Here is a 14,267-nt window from a genome sequence, read left to right as displayed (position 1 = left end):
GAGCATCAAGTAAGTCTCGGAGGTAATCAAATCATTGACCCTGTTGTCACATCATTCATTATTAGCATAAACAGAGATACTGTAGTTTGTGTAACAGTGTATTTGTTTAAAAGTATTTATTTTGCAAGTGTATACAAGAGTACACACGACATTTAACCATCTTCTTTGAAATTGCTGCTTTAAAATGGGAGACTGAGGGCCTGGTTCTGATTTGGAAGTAAAGCAAAAAAAAAAAAAGTAGGTACAGTAACTTTGTATCTGGAACAAACCATGCTGAAATGCAAGGGGAGCACATACATTTATATTTTTCTGTGCAGGTTAAATTCTGTCTGCTTTTGCATGTAGGCTAGAAATTTTTGACAGCTTTATTTTTACACTGCAATTTAGATTTCAGTTTGGACACACCCCACCCAAATCTAACTCTCTTTACACATTACATCTACCCCACCTACATTGCAACATGGTTTTGCCCAGGTGCAGGTTTTTTTTATTTATTTTTTATTTTCCTTCCAAATTAGAATCAGTCTAATGAATTTTACCTGTGCGCTTCATATGTAAATTCCAATGTTTGTAGCTGACCTTTATATGCTACATTGTAATCATGAATAACAAAGTGAAGACCAAGATATTTAGCTGAAGGAAACATATTTATTTTACAAGTGCACAATCTGCTTCAACGTAAACAGGGTCCTATTAAAAATAAAATATATTATTGAATCAAATTTAAAAGAAAATATTATGACTAAACATGTAAACAGTGATAATGCATAGCCTGCTTTAAAATCAGAATATTACTATTAACATTTGGTATTGGAGGGGAAGAAACATTTTAGCTATGAAATTAATAATACTGTATTGTAAAAATGATAACAGTTTAATAAAAATGATGTATTCAGTGCATTTGGTGTATACAACAAATCAACAATGTGTACAAGATTTAAACCCTCCCGTCCATATTATATTTATGGGGAGAAAATAAATCCTCATTAGCTAATGCACAAAACGAAACATGTCATGCAGCCTTGACTCCTACCCTCTCTTTGTCCATGCAAAGGTAATGACCACCTACTTGGAAAACATAATAGATCCTAAACATTTTTATTAAATAGCAGTCACATGTACCTGTTGTGTAGACACAGCCTGCCCAGAATGTCTCCTCGTCTACGATACTTAAATATGCCATACATTGAAAAAAAAGGACATTTACAAATAAGACATTTGCTATAAAAATTGTCTCCTTAATTCCACGGTTTCATTTTTTTGTTAGAAAAGAAATCACAACATTTAAATAACATCGTACACAAAAATGGAATTAAGAGAAATTTACGTAGGTGGATGATAGAATCCATAATGGTATATATTACTGTTTCTGTTTGACAATACGTTTCTGTGTCTACATTAATGGATTAACACTACAACCAGGATACTACAAAGATACGGTATATATAAAAAAAACAAAAAACATTTTAGCATGTTATACCGTAATTATAAGTTACAGGAACACTGTTTACTTGAGACTGAGGTGTCACCTCAGATCTGAACTGATTTTGACAAGGAGATCCAGCTCTAAAGAACCGGAATGGATTTGCAAAGCTGTTTCTGTTGAAAATCAAAGTGTTGCACTTCTCCAAATGAATAATACATGTCATCAAGCTTATATATAAAACTGTAAGCCAATAAACAACAGATTAGACATTTTATATGGTTGCCCCCTATAAAACATATAAGCAGTAAAATTTTCTTTAAAGAGCAAAAGTGGTCTTTTTATTTTTTCTTGGTTGGAAGCAAAATTTCTTATCAACATTAAGTTCTGTGAAATGTTTGGTTTCGTTTTATCTCTCCACAAAGCATAGGTGATATAAACAGAGAGCAGGGTATGTCCTCTCCTTGGTGTTTATTCCACTGTATGTTTTGCTGACTATCCAAGTGCCTTCTGAGATGCAAAAAAGCACATTCTAAAATGATGGAATCCACTGAAAACCCAGAGATCTAATGGCTGACGTGAGCGACCTATGCAAGTTCAGTGCTTGTCCTGAAAAAACTTGAATATTTGGATGAAGGACTGCTAAGTAAGAATTCAACAGCATCCAGAGGTAAGGTTCCATTAATAGGTGTACAGTAGCTTTTGTCTTGCCTGCAGCTGGCTACGTTGATTCATGTTGACTCATGGATTTACCGCCATTTAGTACCCCTGAAACACTTCTGCTTTTGGTTGGTGTGCCGCTTCCAGATCTGGAAAATTCTGTGAGATCATGAAGAGAAGGTTCTTTGTACATAGCCACTGAAATAATAGGAAAAGAAAAACAACAACATTAATATTTAATTTTCTCTTCTAAAACAAACAACTTAATTTATGTATTATGCATGTATTAAGGACTGATGGGTCAATTGTTTGCTTAAATCCTTCATATGTATCAAGGGAATGCTGTTCAAATTTTTGGCTGTTTGACATTGGGAATTTATGGAAACATAAAATAAAAATGTAAATAATGGTTCATCTAGACTTCCCGGAACAGGTTGGCTGAGTGCTTATTGGAGTAAGTATGTTCATTTGCATTAAAATATAATGCACAAGCCATCCATCACCCGGATTAGTCATAAACAGTATGCTGCAACAGAAGTATTTTTCTGTTTTAGGGGAACATTTACTAAGCAGTGATAAGAGCGGAGAAGTGAGCCAGTGGAGAAATTTCCTCATCAACCAATCAGCAGCTCTGTATAATTTTATAGTATGCAAATTATAGATGTTACTTCAGTGCTGATTGGTTGATAGGGCAACTTCTCCACTGGCTCACTTCTCCGCTCTTATCACTGCTTAGTAAATGTACCCCTTAGAGAGAGCTAAGCAATTATAATGTGAAAGTACAATCACACAGCATTTACATAACCAGAGTGACATCTTCTCAATACAGATCGTACTTAGGAGGAACTGAAGCTCCCTACAGAAGAAGGTGCCTTTACCAGCACATGGCTATCACCATGTAATGCCTCTCTGATAATGTACTGTGTGCCTCAAGCTCCATAAAAGGGTCTAAAGGCCACTCTGCAAATGAGGCTCAAGAGGACTATTACCTTACCTACAGTAGCACTAAGACCGAAGGTGATTAAATGTATGCAATGTATGACATAACGCATTAGTCCTATCCAATAACTATTGCTAGATCAGCCCTCAATGATATGAAAGCTATATTATCTTAAAGAACCTAGCACACCTAAAATGTATATCAAAGTCATATATAATGCATAACTTAAGAAATAAGACATAATAATAATAATAATAATAATAATAATAATAATAGGTCCAGACACATATTCTTTAATCTAAGATTTACTGCCAAACATCACTTAAATAAACTAAAAGATACAATTAAACAATTCTCCTTAGTGAAAATATACTGTAAGAGATAAGATTGCAGATCCAAATAAAGTCGGGTACACACGAGACGATATCATGGACACATCCGACACATCGTTCACGATATCATCTGGTGTGTATGCGCTATGTCACTGACGATGCACACTCCCACACATAGTCAGCGACATCCTCTCCGTCAGACCTGCTAATTGCAGTGGCCAAAGCTTACACTGCCAGGTCATGTAACAGTTGTACTTGATATGTGCAGAGTAAGAGTTAGAAGAAGCACAGAAGTCTGGGGAAACCCATCACAATTCTGTAGCTCTTTCCATAGAAAATGGTGTTGGCTATTGAGCAAACTCCTAAAAGTTACGCTTTCAGAGCTTGTTAAACTGGAGAAAACCTACAGTATAGAGGAATATGGTGACATCAATGTTACGCAAATAGGGGATTCGCACAAGGGACAGCAGAATATAACCAGGGCTAACTAGCTCTGCTACCTCTAAGTAGGAAATTCACAAGCAAAGAAACAGCAGGATGGTGGACTAAAGAGTTCAATAAATGTGTCCCTCCTTTTGATACATAGACCGCATAGCAAAGCAAACAGGACTTTCTTAAACCAGTGACTTATTTGCCTTCAGTACCCTAACTTACAATACTAGGCTTACCAGCTACGATGGCTGTGGGTTACATATATCATTTGCAAAGAGTTAAGCATTACAGTTTGTACATGGTGCAATTAATTTAATCTCTCTGAGGGGAAATGTATCAAAGCATACAGAGCGATAAAGTGGAGAAGATGCCCATAGCAACCAGCTTCTGTCATTTTATAGGCCGTGCTAGATAAATGATAACTAGAACAGTGGTTCTCAAACTTTTTTGAATCACAGCGCCCCAGAATTTTTTTAACGCTACCCCATGGCCAAAAGTTTCTTATTGATAAATTTAGAAAAAAATATTAGATTAAGTAAATTGTGTTTATATGTCATCCTTAGGTTTAATTGTGTGGTGAGGGACAAGATTTGCTTCTGTCTGTCCACATAGTTTATGATTAGCCGCCACCAGCACTGGAATTGCCTGTTACACTGACCATAAATAATTTTAATCGGTCCTGGACCACCAACCCAGGGCACCCCTGCAAGTATCCTGAGGCACCCCAGGGTGCCACGGCACACAGTTTGTGAACCACTGAACTAGAAGCTTGGTTGCTACGAGCAACTTTTCAATTTTATCTTTCTTGAAGAATTTGATACATCTACCTAACATCCACTGTAGGTAGGTGATTGTCAGACATTTCTAAAACCACCCTACTCTTGAAGACGGAAACTCCCAGGAAAAACCAACATCTATCCTCGAAGAGCAATCTATTTGGTGCTGACTGCCTGTTGTATTGGTGCAATTGCTTTCCTATTGTTTTCCTCCCAGGTTTACCATGAAGTTTGTAGAAATTCTACTATTCCTTCTTCTAATTGTTGGAGCCACAATACATTGGCAAATTCATCTTCTCTGGTAACGACTCATTTGTCATTTGTTAGGGAATATTTATGACGGAAATGTAATGCGATAAACAGATTATTTATGCACGCTACCTTTTAGAGGTTTCGGCAGAAAGTGAGCTGCAGGCTTGTTTTTCTTTACATGATTTCCTTTCATAATTTCTCCCTCTTTGTTGAGACCCAAAAACCAGCTCCGTCCCGAACCCTGCTGTCTGTATATCATTGAAGAATATGTCACGTAGTAATTTTCAAACACCGACTCTTTGAATTTGCATTCAGGCGTAAAATGTTCCTGTAAAATAAATGATATGTCTTAAATAATGCAGTTAGTATAGAATAATGCACAGAACTTTAATAATGAAAAGCAGGAAGACAATGAGGATTATTACTCTATTTTTACATGAAGAATAATCACTAAGGAATATTAAATCAGCGGTGTGATACATTATTCATGTGTAACAGTCAATCTATGGCAGTGTTGGAGCCCTCATCCTGCTTGCATGGCACTGGCTCATACAACAGCTGCACCCAATCACACATTTACAGGAATGAGGCAATAGCAACTTGTGATAAGACTGTGATTATGACCTACAGGGACAAACGCTGGATTTCTAGAGGCGCTTTCCAAAAGCTTGATTTTAGAGCGAGTGTGGCCAGTCCATGATTAGCACTTAACAAGCCTCAGAGAAAGTGCAACATATGTAATACTTCAACAATATACAGGACCAGCAATCACAGCATGCAGTTATGTTCGGCAGCACAGTACGGCACATCTCTGTTATAACCCTTATTCTGCATGTTGTGGCTGCAGCTTTGGTAAAATTGTATTATATACAACTGCTACTGTAGTCATGATTTGAGGGCAGGGGGGTTCCAGGCAACTGATGCCCCCTCCCCAACATGTTTGCCTATGACCTTTGTGCAAGTGGGGCACGAACATGTCAGCAGATTAAAGAAACCTTTATGTAATAAACTAGAGATGAGCGGGTTCGGTTTCTCTGAATCCGAACCCGCCCGAACTTCATGGTTTTTTTCACGGGTCCGAGCAGACTCGGATCCTCCCGCCTTGCTCGGTTAACCCGAGCGCGCCCGAACGTCATCATGACGCTGTCGGATTCTCGCGAGACTCGGATTCTATATAAGGAGCCGCGCGTCGCCGCCATTTTCACACGTGCATTGAGATTGATAGTGAGAGGACGTGGCTGGCGTCCTCTCCATTTAGATTATAAGAGAGAGAGATTTACTGGAGCTTAGGACTAGGAGGAGTACTGTAGAAGTGTAGAGAGTGCAGAGAGTTTACTAGTGAGTGACCACCAGACAGTGCAGTTTATTTAATATATCCGTTCTCTGCCTGAAAAAAGCGATACACACAGTGACTCAGTCACATACCATATCTGTGTGCACTGCTCAGGCTCAGCCCAGTGTGCTGCATCATCTATATATATTATATATCTGTCTGACTGCTCAGCTCACACAGCTTATAATTGTGGGGGAGACTGGGGAGCACTGCAGTGCCAGTTATAGGTTATAGCAGGAGCCAGGAGTACATAATATTATATAGTGAGTGACCACCAGACAGTGCAGTTTATTTAATATATCCGTTCTCTGCCTGAAAAAAGCGATACACACAGTGACTCAGTCACATACCATATCTGTGTGCACTGCTCAGGCTCAGCCCAGTGTGCTGCATCATCTATATATATTATATATCTGTCTGACTGCTCAGCTCACACAGCTTATAATTGTGGGGGAGACTGGGGAGCACTGCAGTGCCAGTTATAGGTTATAGCAGGAGCCAGGAGTACATAATATTATATTAAAATTAAACAGTGCACACTTTTGCTGCAGGAGTGCCACTGCCAGTGTGACTGACCAGTGACCTGACCACACTGACCACCAGTATAGTTAGTAGTATACTTATATTGTGATTGCCTGAAAAAGTTAAACACTCGTCGTGTGACTTCACTTGTGTGTTGTTGTTTTTTTTATTCTATAAAAATAAAACTCATTCTGCTGACAGACAGTGTCCAGCAGGTCCGTCATTATATAATATATAATATATACCTGTCCGGCTGCAGTAGTGATATATATATATTTTTTATATCATTTATCATCCAGTCGCAGCAGACACAGTACGGTAGTTCACGGCTGTGGCTACCTCTGTGTCTGCACTCGGCAGGCAGTCCGTCCATAATTGTATACCACCTAACCGTGGTTTTTTTTCTTCTTTATACATACATACTACTACGACATCTCTTTATCAACCAGTCTATATTAGCAGCAGACACAGTACAGTACGGTAGTTCACGGCTGTGGCTACCTCTGTGTCTGCACTCGGCAGGCAGTCCGTCCATAATTGTATACCACCTAACCTTTTTCTTTGCATCATGTGCTGATTGGGGAGGTTTTTTTGGAAGGGACATCCTGCGTGACACTGCAGTGCCACTCCTAAATGGGCCCGGTGTTTGTGTCGGCCACTAGGGTCGCTAATCTTACTCACACAGTCAGCTACCTCATTGCGCCTCTTTTTTTCTTTGCGTCATGTGCTGTTTGGGGAGGGTTTTTTGGAAGGGACATCCTGCGTGACACTGCAGTGCCACTCCTAGATGGGCCCGGTGTTTGTGTCGGCCACTAGGGTCGCTAATCTTACTCACACAGCTACCTCATTGCGCCTCTTTTTTTCTTTGCGTCATGTGCTGTTTGGGGAGGGTTTTTTGGAAGGGACATCCTGCGTGACACTGCAGTGCCACTCCTAGATGGGCCCGGTGTTTGTGTCGGCCACTAGGGTCGCTAATCTTACTCACACAGCTACCTCATTGCGCCTCTTTTTTTCTTTGCGTCATGTGCTGTTTGGGGAGGGTTTTTTGGAAGGGCCATCCTGCGTGACACTGCAGTGCCACTCCTAGATGGGCCCGGTGTTTGTGTCGGCCACTAGGGTCGCTAATCTTACTCACACAGCTACCTCATTGCGCCTCTTTTTTTCTTTGCGTCATGTGCTGTTTGGGGAGGGTTTTTTGGAAGGGACATCCTGCGTGACACTGCAGTGCCACTCCTAGATGGGCCCGGTGTTTGTGTCGGCCACTAGGGTCGCTTATCTTACTCACACAGCGACCTCGGTGCAAATTTTAGGACTAAAAATAATATTGTGAGGTGTGAGGTATTCAGAATAGACTGAAAATGAGTGTAAATTATGGTTTTTGAGGTTAATAATACTTTGGGATCAAAATGACCCCCAAATTCTATGATTTAAGCTGTTTTTTAGTGTTTTTTGAAAAAAACACCCGAATCCAAAACACACCCGAATCCGACAAAAAAAATTCGGTGAGGTTTTGCCAAAACGCGTTCGAACCCAAAACACGGCCGCGGAACCGAACCCAAAACCAAAACACAAAACCCGAAAAATTTCAGGCGCTCATCTCTATAATAAACACAACTGTACAAGGGGGGGGGGGGACTCAACTGCAATATTTGTAGCAAAATTAAACAAATATTGGCATTTATCATCTGCTAATATGAACATAATTCCAAACATTCATTAAGAAAATGAATTTCAAAAGATGCATTCTCATGCACTGTCTGGCCAATGTATTAGCCTTTGCACTCTTGAAATAAACAATTACCATATTTTAAAAGAAAAAAAATATCAAAGCTAACCCTCCAATTTATGCTGCATCATGAAATATCACTGTATGCCTTTCTAGCAGCTGCTGCCCTTCTATAATGCTGAATGCTGCTTTGGACAGTGTCCCTGGCTGGGGAAAGTTTGCAAGGAGTGGCGCAAATTGAGTTCCTGTAGGAAGGACAGGCTATAATTGGCTGTGGGATGTCTTCTCCAGCTCACAACCAATCAGATGTCCTCAGGACTCAACGAATAAGAGTCCATATGATCTTCAGAAAAATCTATTAATTCCCTGGACTAAAGTTTTCGAGTTTGGAATTTTTACTTTTAAATATAATACAAATGTCCAAACTGAAAGTATTAAAATTCTGACACTCAGATTGGGTTAGTGGGTTATACTGTTTACCCCTTTTACACCATAAACCAAGGTTATTTCCAGGTTAATCCAGACCACTGCTCGTGTAAAAGAGTTAACCCAGGTACCAGGACATGGTAATCCAACCCAGCTAGCTACCTTGGTTGGTTCAAGAAGGACCTGGGTTACAGGGCAGTGTAAATGAGTAACCCGGGTTGTCTGACCCGGGTCCCATTCACTGCATAAGGAGAGTTGCATTCCCAGTACTTAGAGATGATATAATCTCCAAGCGCTACCATAGGTAAGCCTCAGCAATATTCTGGGTCCAGCCTGCGGTGTAAGTGGGGTTCAAGCTGCTTGTGACAGGGCTTGAAACCCGTGTTCAGTGTCCTGGGCTGGACTTTTCCATAGCAGGGTGCTCGGACAATCTGGAAAAGTGCTGGTGTAGCAGGAAGAGTGGCACTGAGTGCATCCTTAGCATCATACTATGTAGTGGCACTCACCCTGCATCTATGTAGTGGCATGCCTCTCCAGGCAGCCCACATGGTGCAAATACAGTAACTGACAGCACAAAGCCATATTCAAATATCAGTAGACAAGTTCCTTCAAACAGTGGTTTCATAACTTTGTCCCCAAGTAGCACTAAAAGTCCAGGTATAAAAGATATCCATGGGTCAGATGGTTAAATCAAATTGACTGAGGTACTAATTAAGTCACCTGTGGCCAAGCATGGATGTACTTAAAACCTGGACCATTAGTGCTCCTTGAGTTTGAGAATCACTGCCTTAAAGGAATAAAAAGTAACATGTTCATTATAAACCTGAATCAAATTAGGTGAACAATATGTAAGTGTGCCTTATGTCACTGTCACTAGTGCAAGACACTAATTAAAATGACTAGAAAATTGATGTATTGGAATTTTGTCAATATTAATCATCAGTCGTACAGTATATACAGGCTCAGTGCTGATTACATCACATATCTAAGGGAACAGCTTGTCCGCTGTCCTCCCACAACTGTGAATAAGGGAATCATATTTTTAGTTTATTTAATTTCTCTGGTAGGTTACTAGTAAGAAGAAAGTAAATCCTTCTTTCTTCTCAAATACTGTAGGCAACTATATCCGTCAGCTAAAAAGACTACTGGGCAAAATTAAAATATCTCAAGAGGAACCAGCAGTCAAAACTGCGTGGGATGAAACAGAGAGGAGACTAACTAAAAACACTTTTGAATATTTATTTTGACATTGTGGCTCATCAGAGGGAAAAGCATTGAGGCTCGCGTTCTTGAGAACACGGCTATAACATTGCGCTAATCATTCCAAGTGAACATTTAAGCAGACACTACACAAGTCGTCACCATATGCTTTTCATTACCATTAGCAGGAAATCCTTTAAGAATCTGTGAGCCGCTATTGTAAATGTCTGTTACCATGCAAAGCACAACAAGGGAATAATGAAGGGGGTGCTTATTGTAAGGAATGAGTAATTTACAAATCTGCTATAGGCATAAATACACTGAATGAGATTGATTTGTTTCTATTCACTATTATTTAGAAAGTGCTACTTTTTTCTGATATATTTGCATGCAACATCGATATAATATATGTTAATATACAGGATTACACTATATGGCATTTAAAAAATGTATTACATGTTTATAAGTGACTAGTCCTGAACACAGTAGATTTAATAAGCAAATGCGGGCCTCATTTAATGTTATGCAGGGCAATTTTGTGGCCGGAACACTCCGGAATGCCGTTCCTGAAGGTGTTCTGAAAAATGGCGTCACCTGGAATGACGTAACGGAACGTCCTAACCGCTGCACCAACAAAGTTTGGGAGAGTGGGTGCAGGCATCAGTAAGCATACCACTAGCCCCCTGCAGTCCCCGCAGTGGATTGAGACGCGCTGAGGGCTACAGAAGCACTTCCATCTGCAGCAGTGTAAAAAAACACCTAAAATGGCTGCCGCCATGGAGGAGATAGATGCTAGAGGTCACATATGACCTCTAGCGCCTGTCTCCTCAGCGGCGGACATTTTAAGAGGGGTCTTTTTGTATATTGCTACGGGCGGAAGCAATTCCGCAGTACAGACGTGTCTCAATACACTGTGGGGGCTAGTAGTGGTATGCTTACTCACAGCCCGCACCCGCCCCCACCCCTGACAACGCAATTAAATCGTTGGCAATGTGCATGAAACCCCTGGCAACGCACATGAAACCCCTGGCAATGCGCAGGAGACCCCTGACAACATATATGAAACCCCTGGCAATGTGCATGAAACCCCTGGCAATGCGCAGGAGACTCCTCACAATGCGCATGAAACCACTGGCAAAGCACATGAAACCCCTGGCAACGCACCTGAAACCCCTGGTAACGAGCATGAAACCCCTGGCAACAAGCAAGAAACCCAGAGCATGAAACCCCTGACAACATGCATGAAACTCTTGGCAACGAGCATGAGAACCCTGACCACAGGCAGGTAATTTAAACATAATTAGAAGCCTTACTGTGTGGCATAATTTGTAAGGGGCATTATTGTGTGTGGCATAAAATAGTGTCAGGGCCATAACTGTGTGTGGCATAACATGGAATGGACATTACGGTGTGTGGTATAATGTGTAATAGGCATTATGGTGTATCATATTGCGTAATGGGCATTACAGTGTGTGGCATATTGCATAATGGAAATTACGGTGTGTGGCATAATGTGTAATGGGCATTAGGGTGTGTGGCATAATGTGCAATGGGCATTACGGTGTGTCACATATTGCGTAATGGTCCTTACGGCATGTGGCATTTTGCGTAATGGGCATTACGGAGTTTGGCATATTGCGTAATTGGCATAATGGTGTGTGGCATATTGCGTAATGGGCATTACGGTGTGTGGCATAATGTGTAATGGGCATTACGGTGTCAGGCATTATGTATAATTGACATTACTATAAGGAGGAAAAAATTACAAATAATGTAAGGGGCATGAATCAGGATTCTTTTTTCCTGTGGTAGGCAATGTCTGGGAGTGTGGCTTGCAAAACTAAGGTATAAGTTAGTCTTTTCCTGCAAGGCCATCCTCCTTGCAGCAAAGCCATGCCCCTTACAGTGAGGCCACTCATTTTTAGGACAAAGGTGACCCCACACACACACTTTTATTCTTGCAAAGGTGCTCCCCCACTGTAGCTCCTCCCACATAACCCACAGCTCCGCCCATCACTGCCCACCCACGGCAGTTCCTGAACCTATTTTTCTACAAAAATAGCACTGATGTTATGTAACATGTTGGAACCGATATGTTTACCAAGAACATCAGTATAGATTACTACATCTATCTAAATCTATCTCTGGTTGCTCTGGGTTACACCATACAGGCCTGATTCAGACTCAAGTGGATGTAGTGGATGTCAGCATACTGCGCATTTGCCAAAGGAAGAAATTATGTGCCAGGTCAGGTTTACGCACATGGGGGGTAATTCTGAGTTGATCGCAGCAGGAATTTTGTTAGCAGTTGGGCAAAACCATGGGGGTAATTCCAAGTTGATCGCAGCAGGATTTTTGATAGCAATTGGGCAAAACCATGTGCACTGCAGGGGAGGCAGATATAACATGTGCAGAAAGAGTTAGATTTGGGTGGGTTATTTTATTTCTGTGCAGGGTAAATACTGGCTGCTTTATTTTTACACTGCAAATTAGATTGCAGATTGAACACACCCCACCCAAATCTAACTCTCTCTGCACATGTTATATCTGCCTCCCCTGCAGTGCATATGGTTTTGCCCAATTGCTAACAAAAATCCTGCTGCGATCAACTTGGAATTACCCCCTATGTGCACTGCAGGGGAGGCAGATTTAACATGTGCAGAGAGAGTTAGATTTGGGTGTGGTGTGTTCAATATGCAATCTAATTAGCAGTGTAAAATAAAGCAGCCAGTATTTACCCTGCACAGAAACAAAATAACCCACCCAAATCTAACTCTCTCTGCACATGTTATATTTGCCTCCCCTGCAGTGCACATGGTTTTGCCCAACTGCTAACAAAATTTCTGCTGCGATCAACTCAGAATTACCCCCCATGGTCGGAGATCATAAGTATATGTAGATTGAACCATCCATTGACAGACAACACGTTACATGAAATGGGCGTTTCTGGTCTGTAACTAGAGATGTGCGGCAGGCACGTTTCGTGTTTTGTGTTTTGGTTTTGGATCTGAATCTCCGCTCGTGTTTTGGATCTGGATTGGTTTTGCCAAAACCACCCTTTCGGGTTTTGGTTTTGGATCTGGATGATTTTTGAAAAAAAAAACCATAAAAATAGCTGAAATCACAGAATTTGGGGGTAATTTTGATCCTGTGATTTCCAGTCTATCCTGAACTCTTCACACGTCACAATATTGTTTTTAGGCCAAAAAGTTGCACAGAGGTCGCAGCGGCACAAACACCTGGCCCATTTAGGAGTGGCACTGCAGTGTCAGACAGGAGGGCACTTTTCAAAAATTAGACCCCAAACAGGACATCATGCAAAGAAGAAAAAGAGATGCAATGAGGTAGCTGTATGACTAAGCTAAGCAACACAAGTGTGTGTCCCAAACACCTGGCCCATCTAGGAGTGGCACTGTAGTGTCAGACAGGATGGCACTTTTAAAAAATTAGGCCCCAAACAGGACATCATGCAAAGAAGAAAAAGAGGTGCAATGAGGTAGCTGTATGACTAAGCTAAGCAAAATAAGTGTGCAGCACAACACCTGTCCCATCTAGGAGTGGCACACAGTGGCTGAATGTCGAAAGTGGCCCGCAATTTTTCGGCCCACCGACAGCATCTCCTGCATGCCCCTGTTATTTCTCAAAAAATTCTGCACCACCAAATTAATTGTATGTGCAAAACATGGGACATGCTGGGATTTGCCTAGATGTAATACACACACAATATTGGTGGCACAGGAGAGCATACCCCTAAACCACACATACACGGCAAAGCCTGTGAAAATTATTTGGATAATAATAACCCTTTTATTTGGAGTTATTATAATAATATGCAGCACAGGCGAGCGTACCCCTAAACCACACAGGGCAAACCCATTAAAAATTATTTGGATAATAATAATAATCCATTTATTTGGAGCTATTATAATAATATGCAGCACAGGCGGTGTACACCTACACCACACATGGCAAAGCCTGTAATATTATTTGGATAATAATAACCCTTTTATTTGGAGTTATTATAATAATATGCAGCACAGGAGAGCGTACCCCTAAACCACACACACAGGGCAAACCCATTAAAAATTATTTGGATAATAATATAACCCTTTTATTTTGAGTTGTAATAATATGCAACACAGGCGAGCGTACCCCTACACCACACAGGGCAAACCCTGTACAAATTATTTGGATAATACTAATATAACCCTTTTATTTGGAGTTATTATTATAATAACAATATGC

General features: G+C 40.7%; 1 protein-coding gene across 6 annotated transcripts in view; it reads right to left on the bottom strand.

Moving 5' to 3' along the window:
• Nucleotides 1-628: 628 nt before the first annotated feature.
• The window catches only part of FGF13 (fibroblast growth factor 13), a 676,355-nt gene continuing 662,716 nt past the window's right edge, over nt 629-14,267 (bottom strand). For all 6 annotated transcript variants that reach the window (XM_063937423.1, XM_063937422.1, XM_063937426.1 and 3 more), the window contains 2 exons: nt 4,945-5,143; nt 629-2,281 (listed from right to left, as the gene is read on the bottom strand). In XM_063937423.1, the coding sequence (XP_063793493.1) occupies nt 2,145-2,281; nt 4,945-5,143 (336 nt within the window). In that variant the 3' untranslated portion in view covers nt 629-2,144. The remainder of the gene's footprint in view (nt 2,282-4,944; nt 5,144-14,267) is intronic.

This window comes from Pseudophryne corroboree, chromosome 8, assembly GCF_028390025.1.
Source record: "Pseudophryne corroboree isolate aPseCor3 chromosome 8, aPseCor3.hap2, whole genome shotgun sequence".
In the NCBI taxonomy this organism is placed as follows: Eukaryota; Metazoa; Chordata; class Amphibia; order Anura; family Myobatrachidae; genus Pseudophryne; species Pseudophryne corroboree.
The sequence above is the reverse complement of the archived record's forward strand: the minus strand, read 5'-3'. Positions and strand labels throughout refer to the sequence as shown.